The sequence below is a fragment of the Dipodomys merriami genome, unplaced genomic scaffold (assembly GCF_024711535.1).
Source record: "Dipodomys merriami isolate MVZ:Mamm:240054 unplaced genomic scaffold, mDipMer1.0.p SCAF_4, whole genome shotgun sequence".
In the NCBI taxonomy this organism is placed as follows: domain Eukaryota; kingdom Metazoa; phylum Chordata; class Mammalia; order Rodentia; family Heteromyidae; genus Dipodomys; species Dipodomys merriami.
The window spans coordinates 95,343,440-95,365,890 of NW_027205603.1; the positions used below are offsets into that span (position 1 = coordinate 95,343,440).

Consider the following 22,451-nt stretch of genomic DNA (forward strand, 5'->3'; position numbering starts at 1 on the left):
CAGGAGACAAGGCGCCATAGATGGGGGCTAGGCAGGCTGCCGACAGGGCAGCCACCCGCCCTGCAGATAGCAGATAGCCATGTTACTGGACCTCGGACAAAAGTTTTTAAATGACCACCAAAAACAAAAACAACCCGGGGGGGGGGGGCGGGGGGAGGGCGACGAACGGCTAGGATCCCTGGGCTACCTCCTACTCTGGCCTCCGCTCCCTCCCTGACTTGGTAGGACTAGGCAGGGTCTAGGGACAAGGCACCCCTGATGTCACAGGGCTATCCCCCTTTGCCAGGAAAGCTACACATAAGTAAGGGGCGGAGGGCAGGGTTCCAGGAAGCAGGAAAATGACTGCTCTGCGGGTGCCTAGTCAGCCCCTCACTGAGCAGTCCAACTGTGGGGAACCCACAAGACTGATTCGCCAGGCAGGTTCATCTTCCATTGGCATTAGCAGGACAATTGTACTTCATCTGATCTTTCCCAAACCACAAGGTGGCCCAGGAACCGCCCTGGCCTCTAGCTGCAACGGTTGGCCACTTCTGTAGCTAAGCAGTCGTTCACACAACCCAGAAGAACATCCATTTACAGATCCACCAACACCACAGCCTTGGCCAAGAACCTTGAGCGTGTCCAGGCTTCCAGCCTGTGGGCCTGCTGCCCACAGCACTGCCGCTAGCCAGGGTGGGATGGGCCGTCACCCACTGACCCCCGCGCCCCCACCAGGCTGAGGGAGGTCGCCTTGGACAGCACTTTATTGACACCCTTGGTCCCTGGACAGCACAGACCCGGCACTGGCTCCCGCCAGCTGGTGCGGTGTCACCACCCCTAAGGAGAACAGCAGGGCACCGTAGGGGCGGACGGCCTCCTGAGGCGGGAGCAGGCCTCGGCGCTCCGGGCCGAGGTGCCCTGCGCAGGTTCAGGCTCCTGCCCCGGGGGCCTCGTAGTGGAGCACGTAATAGTCGTGGACATACATGAGCACGGCCACCGGCTGCCCGATGATGAGCGTCAGCCACACAGCCGCGTTGCCGTAGTTGCCCTGAAAGAAGTTGCCCACAAGCCAGGCCAGTGGGACCTGGGGGCATGTGGGGCCAAGGTCAGTTGGCTAGAGTGGCGCCCGGGAGGGCTGCTGGGTGAGGTAGCCAGCCGGGGCTGCTCACCTGAGCCATCATGGCGGTGAATGCCCAGAGGCGGAACATGCGCAGGGGGATGCTGACCAGGTACTAGAACAGGAAAAGGGGGTTCGAGTCTCAGCCGTGGGCCACGTTCGTACCCAGAGACAAGGCAAAAGAAAAGAGCAGAGCACTCACCTCGTGGAAGAAAGCCGAAGCCATGAATACCCCTGCCCTGGCCAGCCACTTGCTGCTGCCCCGTCGGAGCAGAGGCTTGTAGAAGTGTCTAGAGCAAACAGGCCAAAGTTGAGGCCCTGGGAAGTGGCCCAGGTCAACACCCACCCCCACGCGCGCACAGGCCACCCACCTGCTGCACCACTTATGTACTGGGATGTTCCAGTTCTGCCAGAAGTAGGTGACAGACTCAGAATTCCTGGGGTCAAAGAGACAGGGTGAATAGAGCACAGTGGCCTGCCCAGGCCCCAACGGGAAGACCACCCTTCAGTACCCACCACCAGTCCCTGTAGAACTCTCGGTCTCCAAATTGCATAAGCTCCGCCACCGCATTCAGGCAGGAATGGAAGAGCCAGTAGAAGAAGATGAGCCAGATGAGGTGGTTGGGGACCTGTGGGGGGAAGGGCTCCAGGTTCCAGAACACCACACACACCTGTCCCTCAGGCTCACCTCGCTGCAAACCACAGGCACTCACCGCCAGCTTGAGGAGGCGCTCTATGATGCGCGAGTACTCCATGTCCTGTGGAAACAGGCTGCCTCAGCCGGACAGCTCCTCCCCCACTCCTACCCCCTCCAGCGGGGGGCCTAGGCTCACCTTGAAGGTCTTCATGGAGTTCTGGATGGTAGGTACCATCCACTGCAAAGGAAGGTTCCATGTGTGGGTCTCCAGTTGTGCTGAGCCTCCCCACGCCCCCACTCGTCCCTCTTACCTGCTGTATCAGCCCCACCTGGAGCTGGATGAAGAACAGCTGGGGAGAAAGCAGAGCAGCCACCTGAGACCGCAGCCACGGCCCCCACACCAGGCCATAAGTGACTCCTCCCCGTCCCCAAGCCTCACCATCTCAAGGACCCGCCGCAGCAGAAACCGCTTTCGGATTCGGGGAGAGCGGGGAAAGTTGAGTTCATAACACAGAGTTGGGGCAAAAATGAAGTAGTAGAGGTCTGGAAGGGAAGAGAGGAGATTAGAGCCAAACCTGCCTGATCTTGCCTCTGGCCCTTGCCCTGGGCAGGCCCTGCCCACTGGGCCCTCACCCCGGTAGGTCAGGTTGTCTGGGTAGCTCACAGCGCTCTGTGTGGCAGTCCCATTGGCCTTCTTCGCTGCAGAGGCTGCAAGTAAAGCCCACGTAGGGGAGGATGGGGGGGCCATGCTGCTCAGGCCCAGCCCCAGGTAAGCCCCCGGAGTCAAATCCTACCAGCCTTAGCCTTGGCCCTGTGCTGACGGCACCACAGGTTGACATCCCGGTAGGAGAAGAGCTTGAGGAAGAGGATGGAGTACGACGCCAGAGCCAACACGGAGCCCACTGCAGGAGAGGCATCTTAGCCCACAGCCACCCACAAACAATAGGAACCACAGAGTAGGGGCTCAGCCTCAGAGACCCATGCACCCCAGGGACCGCACCCACCAGACTGAGCCTGGAGCTGCCCCAGGGGCTGGAGCGGTTGGGGCGGGGGCAGCTCCCCAGCTCACCTGGAGTGATGGACTCCACCAGCAAAGCCACCGCTGCTGGGAAGCAGATGATGGTGGCCAGGTTGGCCACATGCAGCAGCAGCCCCACCTGCTCTGTCAGGGCACCCTGGGGAGGGGCAGAGCACTCAGCCAGGACCCGCCAAGGAGAGCCTGCCTCCAGCAAACCCAACTCAAGCAATTATGGCACTTACCACTGCCAGGCGCTTCTCAATCTGGAATGCAGCCACAGCAAAGACGTTGGCCACTGAGGACAGAGATACCCATGAGGAAGGTTCAGGCCGGGCCAGCCTGGTGCCCACCCAGGGCCCTTCTCTGAGCCCGGCTCACCAATAACCAGGCATGGAGCAGGCCAGTTGTAGGGGTCCTTTAGAAACAGAGACACCACCTGGATGGGGTCCACCAGGATGCCGTACCTAGAAGTGGGGGGGTGGAGGCCTGAGTGGTGGAGGCCTGGTCATTCCGTAGGTGGGGTAGGGAAGGGCCTAACATGTTTACTCACTTGATAAGGTTCTCCAAAAACAACCGTGCATTGCTCAGGATCTGCAAGAGACAGAAGGCTCGGCCCTGTGATGCTGGCCACTCTTACAGATCAGCATCTCCCAGCTCTTACATCTCTGAAGCACAAACTGTAGGCCTGGGGAGCAGCCTCAGCTTTAAAGACTCAGCCACACTATCCCCCCCTCCCCCCGGGTCATGTGGCCTGAACTCTGGGCCTGGGCGCTGTCCCTCAGCTCTTCAGCTCAAGGTGAGCACTCTACCACTTGAGCCACAGCACCACTTCTGGCTTTTTTTGCTTATGTGGTGCTGAGGAATCGAACCCAGGGCCACATGCATGCCAGGCAAGCGCTCTACCACTGAGCCACCTTCCCAGGCCCAGCCACATTATTCTTTAACAGCAAGCTCTGAGACTCACCACCTACCTGACCACACACCAGAATAAAGACAAAAGTCTCTCATTGCCCTCTGTGCGGAAGAGACTCCTCCTGCTAGCAGACTCCTCCCAAGTGCCGCACCTTTGGTAGCAGACAAGCTCGCCGTGCAGCCGCCCTGGTCGCCTCCCATTCCCAGTGGTGACCAAGCCCCCACACCCACAGGGGGGTCTGTCAAAGCTGAGCTCCAGGTCAGGCCCTACTGGAGGGCCAGGCTGAGGAGGGAGGGCTGCCCAGCCCAGCCCAGGGTACAGATCCTCCAGCCAGGACAGCTGCTATGGAGCCCAGCTTTAGGGGCAGCCTGAAGACACCACCAAAGTGGTCAAGGATGAGGTACTCTGTCCCAGTTGCTCTAACAACACTCCAGTCCCCAGCAGCTGGGTCCTGATACCACCAACTTAGGCTACCTCCCCAGGCTCAGGTCCTGTGATACAGAAAGGAAACATGGGCAAAGGAACATGTTTAAAGCTGGGCGCCGGTGGCTCACGCCTATAATCCTAGCTACTCAGGACGCTGAGATCTGAGGATCGAGGTTCAAAGCCAGCCCCGGCAGGAACATGTTTAGGCCTCTCGCCTGGGTGTTCTCACAGAAGGCTTCATGGAGGATGTAAAAAGCCTAGAGATGAGGGCTAGGAAGGTGGCTCAGTGGTAGAGTGCCTGCCTAGCACGCATGAAGCCCTGGGTTCAATTCCTCAGCACCACATACACAGAAAAGGCTCTAAGTGGCGCTGTGGCTCAAGTGGCAGAGCTCTAGCCTTGAGCAAAAGAAGCTCTAAGACAGTGCCCGGGCCCTGAGTTCAAGCCCCAGGACTGGCAAAAAAAAAAAAAAAAAAAAGGGGGGGGGGCTGGGAAGGTGGCTCAGTGGTAGAGCGCTTGCCTTGCAATGCATGAGGCCCTGGGTTCGATTCCTCAGCACCACATAAGCAAAAACAAAAAAGCCAGAAGTGGCACTGTGGCTCAAGTGGTAGAGCTCTAGCCTTGAGCTGAAGAGCTGAGGGACAGCACCCAGGCCCAGAGCTCAGGACCCACAACCAGACCAAAAAAAAAAAAGCCTAGAGACATAAGGGCTGCTACCTGCCCACCTCCGGCTGGCAGCCTGACATGAGACCCTACAATATCACTCAGCAGAGAGGCCTCTCCTGAAAGCCTGAAACAGGTGAATGGGAGCTAAGGTGCACAATCCCCTCTACAGAGCGGACACAGGAAAAGGCTGCAAGGAAACACTGTACAGGCTGCGCACCTTCCTTACCCAGAAGCCTCTTTTTCAGATCAGACTGGGCCAAAAATGAGATAGCTCATCTCCCGTGGAGCCAGGCTGGACTTGGGCCCAGTGCTCCCTGCACAGCTGGCTGAGACTGCGGCATCCCCAGGGCAAGGACGCCCAGAGCCTCGGGCCCTTCCTGAGATGCAGCCGCGTGGTGCACAGGGAACCCTTCAACCCTGGCGGCCAGAGGAGGCACACTCAAAGCGGAGACAGACACTTGTGAGTAGGTTCAAAGGCCTCAGGCCACATCAGCCTGAGGAGCAGACTGGGCACAAGTTGCCCCTTGCCCTGCCCTTCAGGCTGCCCTTTGAGCCTCCAACTGCACTGCTCCAAGGGTGGGGTTTCTGCCACACCCCCACAACATGCGTGCGTGCATGCGTGCATGGGAGCAGGCCCCGAGGCCAACGTGGTGCGGGGCTGTCCAGGCGGACCCATGGCTGAGAGTTGGGCCAAGAGGCCCCCGGTGGCCAGGCCTTCTGGAGGCTCCAAGCCTATAAGGCCACGTGGCACCCGATCCCTCAAGACTCCTTTTGCATTGTGCCGGGGAAGTTGTGTGACCACCAAATGCCGCTGCCTCATCCTCCTGGCTCAGGTGTGGGACAAGAAGGTGGCTGTTGGTCCTCTCTCTGCCTTCCCATGCCAGCCAGGGTACCATTCAACCTCCCACTATCCAAAGGGCTCTCCCGGAATTCAACCTAAGCCCATATGGCTTGCCAGGGACCGCCTCGCCTCCTTCTGCCAGCCAGGGCTGGCAGCCACTGGGACTAAAGCAATCAGACACAGACCCCAGATCACCCACACAACAGAGACTACACCACGGCAAGACAAATGGGGAAGAGTCTAACACACCTGTCGAGGCTGGCCTGCCCCACACCCTGTCCTACTCACCAGCATCACCACACACCAATTCAGGATGCCACGGTAGTTGCTGAAGCCACTATCTGAGCTGAACAAGGAATCCTGCAGGCGATGGCATCTGGCAAAGAAAGTACAGGCCCTACCTGTGAGCAGGTGCTACAAGGCAAGGCCTGCCACCCTCCACGCTGTCTCTTCTGTCCACACACCACTCATTCCCTATCTGTAAGTGGGAGGAAGGGCCAGCCAGGCAGGGTCCTGCAAGCGGCCACACAGCTACAGTGGGCCAAGTTCTCAGACCCCCAGGCCTCGATGAACCCTCTCAAAAAGCAGGAGGAGCCGGGCGCTGGTGCTCACGCCTGCCATCCTAGCTGCTCAGGAGGCTGAGATCTGAGGACCGCAGTTAGAAGCCAGCCCGGCAGGAACGTCTGAGACTTAGGACTGTGTGGGGAAGGGGAGTCCTGGGGTTTAAGATGTTGGGTGTATGTTGCGGAGAAGGGGGAGCTAGGGCTTGAACTCAGGGCCTGGTGCTACCCCTGGGCTTTTCTTTCTTTTTTTCTTTTTTTCTTCCTTCTTTTCTTTTCTTTTTCTTTTTGTCAGTCATGAGACCTGAACTCTGGGCCTGGGCGCTGTCCCTCAGCTCTTCAGCTCAATGCTAGCGCTCTACCCCTTGAGCCATAGCACCACTTTCGGCTTTTTCTGCTTATGTGGTGCTGAGGAATCAAACCCAGGGCCTCAAGCATATAAAGCAAGCACTCTACCACTGAGCCACCTTCCCAGCCCATCCCTGGGCTTTTTGTGCCCAAAGCTAGTACTCTACAAAGGCTAGTACTCTACCACTTGAGCCACAGCTCTGCTTCTGTTTTTTGTGTGGGTTTTTTTTTGGGGGGGAGGGGAGAGGGTTGTTTAATTGGAAATTACAGTCTCATAGATTTTCCTGCTGGCTCCAACCACAATCCTCAGATTTCAGCCTCCCCGATAGCTAGGATTATAGGCATGAGCCACTGAGCCCAGCAGCGAGAAGACTTCCATCTCCAATTAACCATCAAATAGCCAAAGGTATCCAGGTGTTGGTTATCCACACCTAGCTACTCAGGAGGCCAAGATCTGCTCATCACAGTTAGAAACCAGCCAGGGAAGGAAACACACACACACACACACACACACACACACACACACACACATGCACACACGTATGCGCACACACGCACACACGTAAAGTTGTGGTTCAAGTGGTAAAGCCCTAGTCTTGAGTATGAAAAGCTCAGGGACAGCACCAAGGCCCTAAGTTCATGCCGCAGTACACACACAGAAAAGAGAAAAGAAACAAAATTTTAAAAAATTATGTGTGTGGGCTGGGAAGGTGGCTCAGTGGTAGAGCTCTTGCCTTGCATGCATGAGGCCCTGGGTTCAATTCCTCAGCACTACATAAGCAAAAAGAAAAAAGCCGGAAGTGGTGCTGTGGCTCAAGTGGTAGAGCACTAGCCTTGAGCTGAAGAGCTGAGGGACAGCGCCCAGGCCCAGAGTTCAGGCCCCACGACCGGACCAAAAAAAAAAAGTGTGTGTGTGTGTGTGTGTGTGTGTATAAAATCTCAGGAGTAGTTGTCCAGGCCTATATAGGGCTCAGGCATTTTAAGCCAGGAAACTGGCTCACCAGAAGACCCAGACTATAACCAGGCTCTTAGGCCACTGATCAGAGGATCTGTGAAATCTACAGGCCTACCTGGAACCAGCTGGCATTACTGGGCAAAGGGTGAGGAATGGAGTCCACACTGTTCCTCTGGCCCACACTATCACCCATGGTAGTGCCTGGGGCCTCCACCACGGCCAAAACCCCTTCTCCTCACACACAGCCACACAGGCACCAGGCCCAAGGCCAGCCAGGTACGCAACCCAACAGGCACCTTTCTGAGTCAATGGCCTGGCTCTTGCAAGTTCCAAGTTACTGCTTGGGCTGAGGCTGCAGAGTGAAAACATTCAACAAGACCAGGCACCTGATATTAGGGAGACCCTCTATTGTGGGAAACTCCCAGATAGTTCTGAGGTTAGGGACATCCAGTGAGACCCTGCCGATCCAGGGAAGGGATCGCTGTATGGCTGGACAAGGCCCAGCCCAGGCAGAAACAACAGGAACAGACCAGAGCCCAAATCCCAGGAAGCTGCACCTGGCTCACTCATACCAGCTGAGCCCCACCTTTCCCTCTGGCTGCTGTGCCACCAGGAAGCCCCACAAAAGAAGAAGGAGGAGGAGGAGGAAGAAGAAGAGGAGGGGGGAGGGAGAGGGAGAGGGAGAAGAAGAAGAAGGAGGAGGAAAGAAAGTAAAGGAAATTGAGCAAGGTCTTGGTTTTGCAAGAGGAGAAGCAAATGTCTCCTCTTCCTTCTCACCACACACATGCCTGCCTTGAGACCTCTGAGCAGGAGAAACGCCTGGGCTGCTGCAGCTACAGATGCCCTCTTAGGAAGACCTCACCTCAGTGCCACAGGGCATGCCTGGCTCTGGTTGGGCCAGGGGACGGGCCAAGAAAGCTGAGAGGCAATGCCAACAGGCCACCCTTTGCCCCCCAGACCAAGGTCTGCTTTGTGCCTAGTCCATCCACATTAGCTACCAGAAGGTAGCCCTAGGCTGACCATACCCTCCTTAGTGGTCATCTCAGACAGCAAGTCCAGCCTTTAGCCTCTGTCTTTGTCCAACCCCCCCCCACACCCAAATGTAGGCCTGGCCTTCCTGTATCTGTCCAACAGCCCGTCGAGAGTTCTACCTGACCCCTTTTTCTCCCCATGTCTGCATTTGACTTTCTAAAGCACTGATACCCTTGAGGCAACATTTCGCCAGCTCTGCTCGCCGCCGGCATCTCCAACCGGCTAGGTGTGCGTCTCCCCGGAGTCGCGGCCCCAGGAGGCCGGCAGGAGGCTGCTTCTCTCGGCCCTGCCATGCCGCTTCGCCCCTCTCCACTGAAGCTTGCTTGCTTTCACCTGCACTATCTGAAGCTCACACCACCACCAGTGTTTCACAATAATATGACCTCCCTCCCCTTGGGCCTTGGGGCCACCAAGGGGCCCCAGCTGCTCTAGCTCTGGCTGTCTCCAAGAGGAGGACAGAAGTGGGGAAAGGGTCTTGGTTTCCAAAGCTGACAGCACATGTCAGAGGAGCTTTGTCCAGGTCCCTTCCGTTGGGCTCTCAAGATCTTCCCCAACGGCTCGTACTGGGACACTCCCCCCGGCCCATGACACTCCTCCCTGACCAGATGGGGGCTATCTACCAATGCCCATGGAGGTGCTCAGCACACCACAGGGACTGGAGGACATGCCACAAGATGTGAGCAGGGACAGAGAAGCAGCCCAGTCTTTGTCGCCCTCTCACCTACTGAGGACCTACCACGGCCTGCATCTCTCGCTCCCTGGGGCCAAGGAGCTGTGGAGCAGCCCTCCTCCTTCCTTCCCACAGCCACCAGGCTCACAGAACGGGATGGAGTGCTCCTCGCCTCTCCCGTGGGCAGGGCAGGAACCTGGCCATCTCACACCCCACGCCCCCAGGTCTGCGCTGCCCCCAGTGTGGACCTCCTCCTAGGACCACATGGTCCAGGGCAAGGAGGGGCGCAGAGACGAGACTTCTACCCTCCGGGCAACCCTCCCTGCACTCCTCCAGGCCATCCTCAACTAGGCCCTGGGTACAAGATGACTGGGGCAGGCTCCCCAAACTTCCCGGGCCAAACAGAGAGCCCAGGCAGCAGGATGGGCACCTTTCCTCCCAGCCTCGCCTTGCCACAGGGCAGAAGCGAGCTCACCCCCAGAGCCTGGCCACCTACTCAGCCCAAGGTGAGCAAGAAGGGGTGTGGAGGGGAGGAGGCAGGAGTTGGCAGAATCAGGAGGAAGGCTGGCCTGGGCCAAGAGCGGCAACAAGCAGGGAAGAGGAGCGGCTGGCAAGGAGTGACAATGGAGTGAGCTACACACAGGCCAAGCCCCAAAGCACCGAGAGAGCCTGGCCTGGCCAGCACTGAGACCTGGGAGCCTGCAAGTCCTGGAGACAGGTCGAGAGGCTGGAGCAGCCTCGCTGCCATGTTCCTCACTTCCAGAGGGGAGGGCATCAGGCTGATGAGCTGAGGCAGCACAGCAGGACTGCAGCCCAGGGAGACAACAACTCCAGGCAGAGGACTCTCCCGCCTCCCCTCCCAGCTCTGCAAAGACCTCACACCATCAGGGACACAGAAAAGGCGCACTCACCAATGTGATGTAGGTAACACTGCACTCCCCTGCCTATCCCAGGTGGTACAGTTGAGACCACTTTCCCAGTCTCATGCAAAAGGACCCCAATTCCCACCCTCTCCAAAGTCCAGCTAAGCATCCCCCTGGGCCTTGAAGAGAGGGGTGACTGGGGCAATCATAAAGGGGAACTCCACAACTCCCTCAGCACCACCCCAGACCTCAGGAGGACCTCCCCCATCCACCAGTGTCTTCAGGGAGTCTGTACCTGACCTTTGTCCATGCCGAGCCACACCTGCCTCACACTGGGGTTTATCTTATCTCCCAAGTGAACTGTGAGCAGTCCAAAAGGCAGCCTTTGAGCCCCTTCCCCACAGGACACCCACAGACTCCCCCTGCCTACTTCCTCTTCTTTCCTCAGCTTCTCTCTAAGCCAGTCACGTAGGCCAGGATTAACCCTGGAAAAGGTCTGAGTGGCCTGGGGCCAGCTTGGAGCAGGCAGCAGTGTCCAGGTCGGGCAGGGTGTGGTCCCAATCGCTCCGTCCTCCCCTTCAGAGCAGCAGGTCCCCTCCTGTGGACACCCCCATCGCCTCTTCCTGCACTCTAACCAGGGAATCCAAGTCTCCACACCGGGTACAGCTCTGTCCCTACAGTGAGCACTTGCTAGTGACACCGAGGGCCCTCCTGACCGCTAATGAAGAATAGATAAGACACGCAGGCCCGCTTGGGAGGGTCTGCAAGGACAAGAAACCCTTCTGCACGGCCCCCTGGCCCAGAGCGGAGGGAGAGGCTGGGGAGCCAGCCCGACCTCACGCGCTCCCTGCCGCCCAGGAGGCCCGGGGGTCCCGCGGCTCCCGCGCCCCGCAGGCCCGGGGGCGCCCCGCCCCGCCCCCGCCGGCCCGAGGCCGCCCCCCACCGGGGTGACCTTGACCGGGGACTTCCGAAGCCTCAGCGTCCGAGCGGGGCCCAGAGGCCCCCGGGTCCGCGGCCGCCCTGGGGGCAGGGGGCAGCGCGGGGTCTGGGGTCAGGGGTGAAGGGTCAGGAACCCTCCGCTACCTCAGATCCGCGTGGCCGCCGCCCTCGGTAGCGCCTCCGTCCTTGTCCCGGGCAGACCCCGGGGCCGGCGCGTCCCCCGCGGCGCCCACGTCCGGGCCCGCGGCCCCGTCCCGAACCGCCTCTTCCGCCGCCCCGGGCCCGCCGCCGCCCTGGCCCGAGGGCCTGGAGCCGGTCCTCCGGCGCCGGGAGCCGCCCGCGCCGCCGCGGTCGCCCATGGCCTCGGCCCGCTCCTCCGCCGTGGCCCAGCCGCGGGCCCTCGGACTCTCAGCGCCCGACCCCCGCGGCCCCGCCTCCGAACCCCGAGTAACGGCCGCCACCGCCCCCTGCCGGCCGCCGTAGCCCGAGCCGTGCAGCGACGCCCACCGGGAGCGCAGCGGCGCGCAGGCTCCGAGCTTCTGCCGGCGCCGGCGGCCCCGAGCCCCGCTTAGTAGGCCGCGGCCGGGGGCGGGGCCTGGAAGGGGCGGGGTCTGGAGGGGCGGGGTCTGGATGGGCGGGGCCTGGCGCGGGGCGCGGCCTGGCGCGGGGCACCCTGGGACTTGTAGGCGACACGGACTGCGCCCCCGCTGCGCCCGGAAGGCGGAACTGGGGCCGAGGGAAGCCAGGTTGAGGGAAGCCGCGGCCCGGGGGGAACCGGGGCCGGGGCGCCCCAGGACTAGGCCTAAGCCCTCGAGGACACCGGAGCCCTGCGGAGGACGGACAGATGTCTACCTGGCTCGTGGCGCAGGCCGCCCGAGCTCCGCGCAGGCGCCCGGCTACCTGCCAGCTGCGCCTGGCCCCTGACCTCTTGCCCTTCGGCCCACTGAGGTTTCCGCATCCCTGACCGCGAGCGGCTGGGGCCTGCGGCGCCCCGGGCGCACCGGAGGGAAAGGCCCGCTTCTGGACCGAGAGGGACTTCTCCCCAAGGCCAGGGCCAGGCGAGAATGGGGCGGGACTCCTCCGCAGCTGAACGGAGCCATCGGCCCAGCCCCAGACCCCGGCCCCCAGACCCCAGACCCCGGCCCCCAGACCCAGACCCCGGCCCCCAGACCCAGACCCAGACCCCGGCCCCCAGACCCCAGACCCCGGCCCCCAGACCCAGACCCCGGCCCCCAGACCCAGACCCAGACCCCGGCCCCCAGACCCCAGACCCCGGCCCCCAGACCCCAGACCCCGGCCCCCAGACCCAGACCCAGACCCCGGCCCCCAGACCCAGACCCCGGCCCCCAGACCCCAGACCCCGGCCCCCAGCTCCAGACCCCGGCCCCCAGACCCAGACCCCGGCCCCCAGACCCAGACCCCGGCCCCCAGACCCAGCTCCAGACCCAGACCCCGGCCCCCAGACCCCAGACCCCAGCCCCCAGCCCCAGACCCCGGCCCCCAGACCCCAGACCCCGGCCCCCAGCCCCAGACCCCGGCCCCCAGACCCCAGACCCCGGCCCCCAGCCCCAGACCCCGGCCCCCAGACCCAGCTCCAGACCCAGACCCCGGCCCCCAGCCCCAGACCCCGGCCCCCAGCCCCAGACCCCGGCCCCCAGACCCCAGACCCCGGCCCCCAGACCCCAGACCCCGGCCCCCAGACCCAGACCCCGGCCCCCAGCCCCAGACCCCGGCCCCCAGACCCAGACCCCGGCCCCCAGCCCCAGACCCCGGCCCCCAGACCCAGACCCCGGCCCCCAGACCCAGCTCCAGACCCAGACCCCGGCCCCCAGACCCCAGACCCCGGCCCCCAGCCCCAGACCCCGGCCCCCAGACCCCAGACCCCGGCCCCCAGCCCCAGACCCCGGCCCCCAGCCCCAGCTCCGGCCCTCAGACCCCGGCCCCCAGCCCCGGCCCCAGACCCCGGCAGGCCTCGGAGAGGGACTTGGACAGACCGCCTGCCCCTCCAGAAGCCAGGAAGCGCCTCGTCAGGGGCGAGGCCTCCCTGTGGACAGCCGCCGCTTCCTTTGCGGTCGGCCTGCTTCCCTCCCCGGTGCAGGCCGTGGTGGTTGGCAGAGTTGCTCCACTACCCCCTTGACACAATCTCCTCACCAGAAGCCATTGTGGGCTGATGCCAGGCTGATCGGGCAGGTGTATTCTTGCAGCCTACAAAGGAGGGCGACAGCTGGAGAGTCCCTCACACGGGTACTGTCTGTGGGTCACAACCGCCTCATCACCTACCCAGTCTCCCCAAATGCCGTCTCTTCATCAAAGCTGCTGGCCCAGGGGCTGGGAAGGTGGCTCAGTGGTGGAGTATTTGTCTAGCATGAGTGAAGCCCCGGTTGCATTCCTCAGCACCATATCAACAGAAAAAGCCAGAAGTGGCACTGTAGCTCAAGTGGCACTAGCACTAGCCTTCAGCAAAAGGAGCTCAGCAACAGTGCCCAGGCTCTGAGGTCAAGCCTTAGGACTGGCAAAAAAGAAAGAAAGAAAAAAAAAAGATGCTGGCCCTGAGCCTGAAGCAAACAAGGCTAAGCCTTTGTGTGAACTGATCCAAAAGGAGGCTGGGTAGAGGAAAATGTACCTTGAGAGCCTAAAACATAGATATGAGTTGTGGGACTGCTACCCACTCCCATTCTCCTTTTTGGTAGTGAACACAAAACCTCTACATTATGTGTCCCTGTGTCAGTGGGCTCTGGTGGTGCCATCTTCCAACATGGGACCAAGAACTGGCAGACAAATCCATGGCTAGGTGAGTGAGCAGACAACCAACGGCTCAGCTTACCACTAAGTCCAAAGACACCTTGCACACTGACTGACGAAGAGCAAATGGCCATGTTGGGGCAGCTGCTTCAGCCATGTCTGCTCTGAAAGCTGTCCCAGCAAAGGGCCATGGGAGTGAGGTGACCTCATGTGACCAAGAGCTGGGGCCTGCGGCCAGGAAGCTGGCCAGTATGGAAGCCTGAGAATAGGTTACCTGGTACTGACAAGCTCTAGTATCCTGAAATAGAGTGTAAGGTGTGGCCCAGAGCATTCAGGAAAAGAAAGAGTAGGTGAGATTGGTTGGAGGGAAAAAAGTGTATATGGCATAGTGACAAGAAAACCATGGTTCAATGCTTCCTACTGAGTAACAACAATAGAAAAGGAGGATCCAGGCTTGAAAGACTGGTGGAATAAGGAAACTAGGGTTTTGTTTTGTTTTGTTTTTGTAGGTTGTGGGGCTTGAACTCTGGGCTTGGGCGCTATCCCTGTGCTCTTCAGCTCAAAGCGAGCACTCTACCACTTGAGCTACAGCGCCACTTCCGGTTTTCTGGTGGTTTATTGGAGATAGGAGTCTCACGGTCTCTCCTGCCCGGGCTGGCTTTGAACCGCGATCCTCAGATCTCAGCCTCCTGAGTAGCTAGGATTACAGGCGTGAGCCACCAGCGCCCAGCTCCACTTCTGGTTTTCTAGTGGTTTATTGGAAATAAGAGTCTTACAGACTTTTCCTGCCCAGGCTGGCTTTGAACCACGATCCTCAGATCTCAGCTTCCTGAGTAGCTGGGATGACAGGCGTGAGCCACCGGTGCCCAGCACTCGAGGGTTTTGAGGTTTAGAAAGGGTCACCAGCATCTTTGGGCTGTAAACAGAACAAGGCAGTCTATTAGGGAGCAATGATCCTCCCTAATGATACTCAGCAGCTTAGGCCACCTAGTCTGTGAATAGAAAGTTGTGCCCAAGCATGGTCAGGAGGGATGGAGAGGCGAGTTCATCCCAGGTCTCCTGGAGGTGGCTTCCGTCCTTCACACCAACTCTCAGACCCAGTCAATCCCTGAGACTGTGAAGTCCTGAAGAAAGCAATAGGCATGAGGAGACTTCCTGGCTGCCTTTGCCACCTGCCAAGGTACAGATCTAAATAGAGGGGTTGGTGTAGTACTGAAGCAGAGCTATGTCAAAAGCAGTGCTAGGGTATCTTTGGACAAGGTGTTTGTCTACTCCCTGAGATCCTGAGATGTCTGCTCCACCAGGGACAGGGGCCCTGGCCACTGAACTCTCCCAGTACCAGGTATGTTTTTACTGTGACAGAAACCCCCAGATGGGTGTACCCACTCCCACTGAAATCCTTGGCAAGCACCAGGCACACACAGATCAGGACCTACTGGAGACACAGTTACTGTGCTCTCCATGGGAGTCTGAGAGGATCTGGTCCCTGTCATTGCCAGGGTGAGGGCGGCTGTGCTGGCTTTGGCTTAGGGCTGATCTCATTTGGCCACATATGCAAAATCTCTGGACCACTTAGCTCATGCCTGCCTACCTGGTCGCCAGGGGTGCTGCTTGGCAGGGTGATCGCTAGCCCCTGTGTCTTCCCTATATGTAGTATAGCCCTTCCCCCTATTTTGTCATCTCCATTCACCCTGTTTAGAGGCTGGAAGGAGGCTATGGGAAGCCTCTCTGCCCCTGGGCATCTCCTTCTTGGAACTGGCTCCACCCAAGCTATCCTCAGAGGCAATGTCCAGTGATGGAGGAGCGTAGCTCCAGGTTCTAAGGCTCAGGATAGAGATGGCAGGTCACAGAGAGGCTACATCTCCAAACTTACAGTGTTCCCATTTTTTCCAAGATCTCCAAGTGCTCCCTAAAGAAGGACCCAGAGCTACTGATGTAGTTGCCTGCAGGTCAGACCTATGGAAGAAGCAGAAACCCCTATGGGGAAAGTAGAGCCACCCCAGGCCCGAGGCCCACTGGCCCTGTGGTACACACTGTGGCATTCTAGGTCAGCTTGGGCTAGACCTGATATTGAACTAGAACCCACAGGTGCCCTCAGTTCCTGGTATGGAGCAAATTCACTTGTCACAGGAGAAAAGCCAACTGTTTTGCCTTCAAACAAGTTGGTCCAGTTAGCTCATTTGGCCATCTTCAGCAGGAGAAAGGCCTGGGCTGTGGTTGGAGCTGCAGCTCCCCACGCTGGGACGCCCGCCGAGGACACATCAGCCAACACCCCAAATTCTATCAAGAGTGGCATTTATTCTCCTCGTGGAGGTGCGGCGCTCCGGGGAGCTGGTGCTATTGTGCTTAGGAAGGAGGTCTGTCCGTCCGTCCGTCTGTCCAGCCGGCCCGGCCCCAAAGGGGGGCGGAAGAGGGGCGCGGCCCGAGTAAAAATCCCGGCCTGTTCCGGGCGGGCATATGTACAAGGCGGCGGGGCGCAGGCGGGGTGGGAACAGGGCGGGCCGGCAGCCACAGCCCCCACCCGAGGGCCCCGCACCTCGGGCCCTACTTGTAGAATCAGTACAAAATAGGTGCTACCTAAACGTTCCTTCTACCTGAATTCTCTAAGTCGGTTATTGTGCTGCTTAGTTATGGGGGCGGGAGGGGGCCCATGGCTTTCCACGGCGGCAGGGTGTGGGCTAAGCGAGGAATCCTGGCAGGCCCGAAGGCCTCAAGGCCTTCTCCACAGGTAGGTAGACAGGAGTGCGGGGGAGGGGGGGCCTGTGTGTGCGTGTGCATGCGACACAGGCGGGCAGGCCCGGCGCGCGCGCGCGGGGTCCCCGCGGCGGCCTAGCTCGTGCTGGGGACGCGCGGGCCACGCCGGGGTCCCGGCTCGCGCCGCCCCGGCCGCGCGTGGCTGGGCCTCGTCTGTCAGAGTTAGAGGAGTGGGCGCCGGTGTGGAGGGCCGTGGGCCCCCGGTCGTCCTGCTCGGGCTGGGGACCCAAGGCCCCCGCCAGAGCTCTCACCCACTGCGCCTAGCAGCGACCCGGCCGGGGCCCCGGCGGGCGGGAGGAGAGGCCTGGGCCCGGGACCCGGTGCTCTGACCCACCGAGGCCCGCGAGGGCCTGCCCTGTACGGTCCCCCCCCCCCGGCGGGGGGACCCCGCCCCCGGGACCTGGACACGCGCCGGGCCCTGCCGTGGGGGGGAGGTCTGCGCGGCCGGCCCCGCGCACATCCCTGATCGAGGGGCCTGTGGGGCGGAGGGCGGGGGATACCTGATTCTCAGTACTCTAGAGGCTGCGGCAGCTTCGCATGCAGTGCGCATTATTGCTCTATAGTCGGCTTCGGACTAACTAAGGGGAAGGGAGCGGGCAGCCCCGGGGAGGGTGGGGGGGGTGGGGCTGCATGCAGTGACGTCACGACGGCGGCGGCCAATGGGGCGGGCCCTGGGGGCGGAGTTGCCGCCGAGGCTTTGGCATAGACGGGCAAAAGTTGGCAACGGAGTGGGGGCGGGGCCTGCGCCTCGGGGGCGGGGCCGGGGCGGGGCCAGGCCGGGGGCGGGGCTCGGGGCCGGAGGGAGCCGTCCCGCACGGCCCGGGCGCGGCCAGGCTTGCGGCGGGAAGGACGGAGAGGTCCGGGGGCCCTCCCTTGACCCGAGTGCAATCCGTTCAAAAATAAAACGTATAAATACAGAAGGAGGGAACCCCGGCGCGTCCGCACCCCGGGGGGCTTTACCCGCAAAGTGAACGCAGAGGTGGGGGCGGGGCGCGCCGTCCTCCGACCCCGCAGGCCGGGGTGTGAGGGCGGGCGGGGCGCCGGGGCGGGGCGCCGGGGTCGGAGGAGGTCGGAGGAGTCCATGCGATTCGATATGCGTCGTTATTATTCGTGAAACTGGGCTGGAAGAATTCGGATTTGGCAGAGGATGCGAGGCGAGGGTAGGAGGGCGGCCGTGCCGAGGCCCCGAAAGACCCCGAGGGAGCGGGCGCCGCCGTCCTGGCCCCTCCCCGGCCCGCCTCGCCGCTCGCCCTGGCGCCCCTCCCCGGGCTCCCTGGACGTCTGGGCGGAAAGGCCTCCCTGGAAGGCTGGAGCGGGGTGGGGAAGACCTGAGTCTCTGCCACGCGATCTGGGGGCGCCGAGGGGGGGGAGGAGGAGGAGGGCGCTCCTAACCTCGCCTCACCCCGGTCTTCAGAGACTCAACTGAGAGATGAGGTTCGGTTCTGGGTCTGGTCGACCCTATTGCTGGGAGAGAGCCTGGGGCACCCTGGAGGAGAGGGGAGGGCTGGGGTGGGTCTCCCCTCAGGACCCTATTGCTTGAAGGGGCCGGTGCGGCCCCCGGCGGGCGCGGCGGGGCGGGGCCCGCCCTCCCGCCCCCCCCCCCCCCAGCGCCCGTATTGCTGAGAGCCGACCCGGCCCGCGCGGGCCGCGGCCTAGGCCTGCACGGGGCTGAGCGGCGGCGGCGCGGGGGCCGCGGGGCCGGCTGCGCCGCCCTTGAAGCAGGCGGACTCGTAGTGCTTGTTGAGATAGGACTTGAGCGCGAAGCTCTTCTTGCAGCGCTTGCACTGGAAGTGCTTGAAGGCCGAGTGCGTCTGCATGTGCGCGCGCAGGTTGGAGCGGTCGGCGAAGGCCTTGCCGCAGTGCGCGCAGCCGAACGGCTTCTCGCCGGTGTGCGAGCGCATGTGGCCCTGCAGCAGCCAGGGCCGCGAGAAGGCCTTGCCGCACACGCCGCACTTGTGGCGCAGGTCGTGCGTGAGCAGGTGCATGGCCATGGCCGGCATGGACACGTACACCTTCCCGCACGTCGGGCAGCGCCGCGCCAGCTGGCTGTCCAGGCTGCGGTGCGTCTGCTTGTGGCGGCTCAGGTTCGACGACGTGGCGTACGTCTTCCCGCACTCGCCGCACGCGTGCCGGCCCCCGACCCCCGCGGCGCCCGCGCCCGGACGCGCCTCGCCGCCCGCCCCCGCGCGCGCGCCGCCCCGGCCCCCGGGCCCCGCGCCGCGCGCGCCCGCGCCGCCCCCGCCCCCGGCGTCGCCGTCGGGGGCCGCGGCCGCGGCGGCGGAGGGGGCGGCGGCCGGGCCGGCCTTGCGGCGGGAGCGCCCGTCGGTGATGAAGAAGGCGTCGGCCGCGTAGCCCTCGCTGACCGCCGCGTCGCCGTTGATGTAGCCGCCCGCGGCGGTGGCCAGCTCCGGGCGAGGGGTGGGCGGCGGCGCCGAGCCCGCGGCCGCCGGACCCAGCTCTCCGCGCACCGCCGCCGCGTACATGGGCTCCGGGGACGGCCCTTTGAGCAAGGCCGCGTCTGCGTCGCCATCGTAGACCGACGCGGGACCCACGTAGTCGCTGAGGTATCCTGCAGGCCAGGCGGACAAGGGGCGGCGGGAGGGGGGACAGGACGGGGGGCAGGGGGCAGGACGGGGGCAGGACGGGGGGCAGGGGGCAGGACGGGGGGCAGGGGGCAGGACGGGGGCAGGACGGGGGGCAGGGGGCAGGACGGGGGCAGGACGGGGACAGGACAGGGATAGGATAGTGGACAGGATGGGGGACAAGACACACAGGACAGAGATGGGGAGGACAAGACGCACCCAGGACGGGGACAGGACAGGGGACAAGACACCACAGGACCAGGGACAAGACGCACAGGACAGGGGGCAGGGGACAGGCCGGGGGACAGGACACCACGGGATGGGGCAGGGGACAGGCCGGGGGACAAGACGAGCACAGGACACGGGCAGACACGGACACAGACGGGAGACCCGGGTGGAAAGAGAGTGGAAGCGGAGGACAAAGAATGGAGCAGGGACCGCGGGGAGGGATGGAGAAGGCGGGGAGGGGAAGAGGGAAGGAGGAAGGAAGACGGGAAGAGAGAGCGGAGAAGAATGGATGAGCAGCCCGGGCTCCGCCCCGCGGGGGGAGCGCGTCCTCGGGCGCGGCCGCCCCCCCAACCTCAAGGTCAGGGGGGAGGGGCGGCGCTTCCCTCCGCCGCCCCTCCCCCTCGGGTTCTCCCCACTTCAGCAGTTTTCCCTGATTATGCAACACACTGCAGCCCCGCCGCGCACAAAGCCGGGACGGGGCCTCCGCGCGGCCCGGGCTCTCCGCCGCCGCCGGCGCGCGCCCTGCGCCCGGACGCCGGCCCCCTCCGCCCCCTCCGCCTTCCGGGCCCGCTGACAAGCCCCGCGGGCCCGCGCCGGCGCCTCCCTCTCCTCTCCTCTCCCCTCTCTCCATCGTTCTCCGCACCGGCTCCCTCTCCTCGCAGCCTAAGCCCCGCTCATCACCCTTCTCCCCGCACCCCTGCCATCCTGTGTCCTCGGGCCCCACCTCTTCCAGGGAGAGGCCCCTCCGAGGCCTTCTCCAACCCCAGCACCGCCACCCAGGGAGACTGTGGCAAGGAGTCCGCTAGGACACGGCCCAGGGCCGCAGCCGCAGGAAGGAGCGGCTGGAGGGCAGCATGGCTCAGGCTGGGGACTACAGGTATTCTCACGGTACAAGATGGCCTCACCACCTCCAGCGCACAGTGCACACCCCTCAGGAGGCAGGCGCCGGCTCGGTCAGTGCCAGCCTGGGGTTCCCGCAGCGCGTGAGACCCCGGCACCCCCACCCACTCATGCGGGGTCACAGTCACATGGTGCACAGCGCCCTCGAGTCACATGGTCCCATGGAGTGGCACACAGGCAGGCACACACACACAGGGTCACACACACACGAAGTCACATGGCCACGCGCAGTCACATGGGCCCACACAGGCTCACGCTCCTGAGGTCACACTGGCTCTGCCACCTCCACGGCTGGCACTCGGGCCTCCAGCACTCTTGCTAAACAGTTGTCATTGAACTTGGGCGGCCTCACACAAAGAGCTGCCCAGGCCTGGGCACCCTGGGCTTGCTTTCCCCACATTTTCCGTCTCCTCCTTCTCCCCCCCCTCCTCTACTTCAGGGAAGACACTGCTGGCACCTTGGCCCTGGCAGGTGGGCCACCCCCTGGACCCCAGCTCTGCGTCTCCGCAGAGCGCCCAGCGAGCTCCTGTCAGGGCCCTGGGGTGCAGGGAAGGACAGGGAGAGGGTGGCGGCGTGGGCCCGGGTCTCTGGGTGCGGGTCTGCACGCGCCGGCGGCCCGGCGGGTCGTGTCAGCAGGTGTCCCTCCGGCTGTGTGTCCTGGCCCAAGCCCGGCGCGGGTCGGTGGTGTCTCCTTCCCCACCGCTCCTCCAGCCGCCTCTCCCAGGCTTGGCCAGGGTTTGGCCTGCTCCGCTCTCCCCGCCCCCTCTGCGGTCCTGGCTCCAGTCTCAACCTCCTGCCTGCCTGCTTCTCTCTGGCCGGATCCTGCCCGCCCGACCCGAACCCCGGCCCCCGCCGCAGCCCCACGCCCGGCCCCCGCCGCCCCGACCCCCGCCGCAGCCCCGCGCCCGGCCCCCGCCGCCCCTCCGCCCCGACCCCCGCCGCAGCCCCGCGCCCGGCCCCTCCGCCCCGACCCCCGCCGCAGCCCCGGCCCCCGGCCCCCGCCGCCCCTCCGTCCCGACCCCCGCCGCAGCCCCGGCCCCCGGCCCCCGCCGCCCCTCCGCCCCGATCCCCGGCGCCCGCCGCAGCCCCGCGCCCGGCCCCGGCCCCCGCCCCAGCGCACCTTTCTCGTGCAGCCGCGCTCCCAGGTCGCCGCGGGCGCGCCCGTAAGAGCTGTCGAGGTCTGCCGAGGAGAACGTGTCAAGTTTGACCTTCTTCACCAGGAAGGACCTGGGCATGGTTCCTGCGGGGCCTGCGGGGCCTGCGGGGCCGGGGCTCGGGGGGGCTGCGGCCGCGGCGGGGCCCCGTCACCCTCCGGCGCGCGGCGGGGGCGGCCCGGTGCCCGCGCCGGCTCGGGGACGCTCCGGGCGGCCGGCCCCGCGGCTCCGTCCCGGCGTCGGCGCGCGGGCTCCGCGTCCTCGTCCGCGCGGCGCTGGCCCGCTCCGCTCCTCGCTGCTCTGGTCCCGGCGCCCCAGCCCGCAGTGCCGCCCCTGGACAGGCGGGGGAGGAGCGGGGGAGGGGGGGCGGCTCCGTCCCGGGCCCGGAGGCTGCGGATGGGTGCGGGGCCGGCCGCGCCCCCGCCCCCCGCCCGCGCCCCCCCCGCCGCCGCGGCGGAGCCTCAGTCAGCGGCGCCCCATGCCCCCGGGGGCGGCGGCGCGGGGCCGGGCGGGCGGCGGCGGGTTCAGCACCGCGGCCAGCGCCGGCCCGGGCAGCACCGCGGCCAGCGCCCGAGCACGCTCAGCCGGCGCGGGCGGGCGGGCGGGCGCGCGCGGGGCCGGGGGCCGGGCCGCCCGGCGGGGTCCTCGGCCGGGGTCTCCGCGAGCCTCGCTTTATTGTTCTGCAGCCCGAGAGCGCGGCGGCGGCGGCGGCGGCGGCGGCGGCGGCGGCGGCGGCGGCGGCGGGGGGCGGGGGTCCTCGGGGGGAGGGGTGCGCGGGGAGGGCGGGCCGAGGGAGGGAGGGGCGGCGCGGGGAGGGCGGGGGTCCGGGGGCGGGGCCGGCGCTCGGACGGCTCGGGCCGGCCTGGCGAGCCCGCGGCGGCCTCTGCCCGCGGCCCGGCTCAGCCGCCGGCTTTTAAGGCCGGGCGCGGGGGAGGGGGCGCGCGGGGCGGGGCGGGGCGGGGGGCCGCCGTCCCCCGGGAGGGGTCCCCGGGCCGCCGCCCCTCGGCGCGCGGGGTTCCCCCGGCCCGCGGGGGGGGGGGGCCTCGGCGGGCGCGCGGGGAGGACGCGGAACAGGCCCGGCGCCCACGCATCCCCGCGGCGGGGGGACGCGGGCGGACCCTCGGGGTCC

General features: G+C 64.4%; 3 protein-coding genes across 3 annotated transcripts; 1 reads left to right on the top strand and 2 right to left on the bottom strand.

Annotated features, from left to right (window-relative positions):
• Positions 1-728: 728 nt before the first annotated feature.
• Positions 729-11,408, bottom strand: LOC138806088 (diacylglycerol O-acyltransferase 1). Its single transcript, XM_069991631.1, has 17 exons — positions 11,107-11,408; positions 5,884-5,971; positions 3,302-3,342; positions 3,130-3,215; positions 2,994-3,046; positions 2,803-2,908; positions 2,528-2,635; positions 2,367-2,441; positions 2,173-2,276; positions 2,045-2,083; positions 1,930-1,971; positions 1,810-1,854; positions 1,613-1,725; positions 1,468-1,533; positions 1,299-1,386; positions 1,149-1,211; positions 729-1,063 (listed from the first exon to the last, which is right to left on the bottom strand). The coding sequence occupies exons 1-17, from the start codon at positions 11,319-11,321 to the stop codon at positions 908-910; spliced, it is 1,488 nt and encodes a 495-aa protein (XP_069847732.1). The 5' UTR covers positions 11,322-11,408; the 3' UTR covers positions 729-907.
• A 618-nt stretch (positions 11,409-12,026) lies between these two features.
• Positions 12,027-13,099, top strand: LOC138806181 (uncharacterized). The gene is made up of 3 exons (XM_069991724.1): positions 12,027-12,149; positions 12,267-12,633; positions 12,723-13,099. Exons 1-3 carry the CDS (start codon positions 12,027-12,029, stop codon positions 13,097-13,099), a joined length of 867 nt encoding a protein of 288 aa, XP_069847825.1.
• A 2,883-nt stretch (positions 13,100-15,982) lies between these two features.
• LOC138806089 (transcriptional repressor scratch 1) lies at positions 15,983-21,796 on the bottom strand. Its single transcript, XM_069991632.1, has 2 exons — positions 21,289-21,796; positions 15,983-19,027 (listed from the first exon to the last, which is right to left on the bottom strand). Exons 1-2 carry the CDS (start codon positions 21,401-21,403, stop codon positions 18,111-18,113), a joined length of 1,032 nt encoding a protein of 343 aa, XP_069847733.1. The 5' UTR covers positions 21,404-21,796; the 3' UTR covers positions 15,983-18,110.
• Between the last annotated feature and the right edge of the window lie 655 nt (positions 21,797-22,451).

What these genes read in the sequence shown, in the direction of transcription:
- LOC138806088 (XM_069991631.1), bottom strand. Translation starts at nt 11,321, where the DNA reads ATGGGCGACCGCGGCGGCGCGGGCGGCTCCCGGCGCCGGAGGACCGGC. An exon ending in TGCTCCATGCCTGGTTATTG is followed by an intron (nt 3,047 to 3,129) that starts GTGAGCCGGGCT and finishes CTCTGTCCTCAG; the next exon opens with TGGCCAACGTCTTTGCTGTG. An exon ending in TCACCGCCATGATGGCTCAG is followed by an intron (nt 1,064 to 1,148) that starts GTGAGCAGCCCC and finishes ACATGCCCCCAG; the next exon opens with GTCCCACTGGCCTGGCTTGT.
- LOC138806181 (XM_069991724.1), top strand. Translation starts at nt 12,027, where the DNA reads ATGGGGCGGGACTCCTCCGCAGCTGAACGGAGCCATCGGCCCAGCCCC. An exon ending in AGACCCAGACCCAGACCCCG is followed by an intron (nt 12,150 to 12,266) that starts GCCCCCAGACCC and finishes CCCGGCCCCCAG; the next exon opens with ACCCAGACCCAGACCCCGGC. An exon ending in CCCCCAGACCCCAGACCCCG is followed by an intron (nt 12,634 to 12,722) that starts GCCCCCAGACCC and finishes CCCGGCCCCCAG; the next exon opens with CCCCAGACCCCGGCCCCCAG.
- LOC138806089 (XM_069991632.1), bottom strand. Translation starts at nt 21,403, where the DNA reads ATGCCCAGGTCCTTCCTGGTGAAGAAGGTCAAACTTGACACGTTCTCC. An exon ending in AGCGCGGCTGCACGAGAAAG is followed by an intron (nt 19,028 to 21,288) that starts GTGCGCTGGGGC and finishes CCTGGCCTGCAG; the next exon opens with GATACCTCAGCGACTACGTG.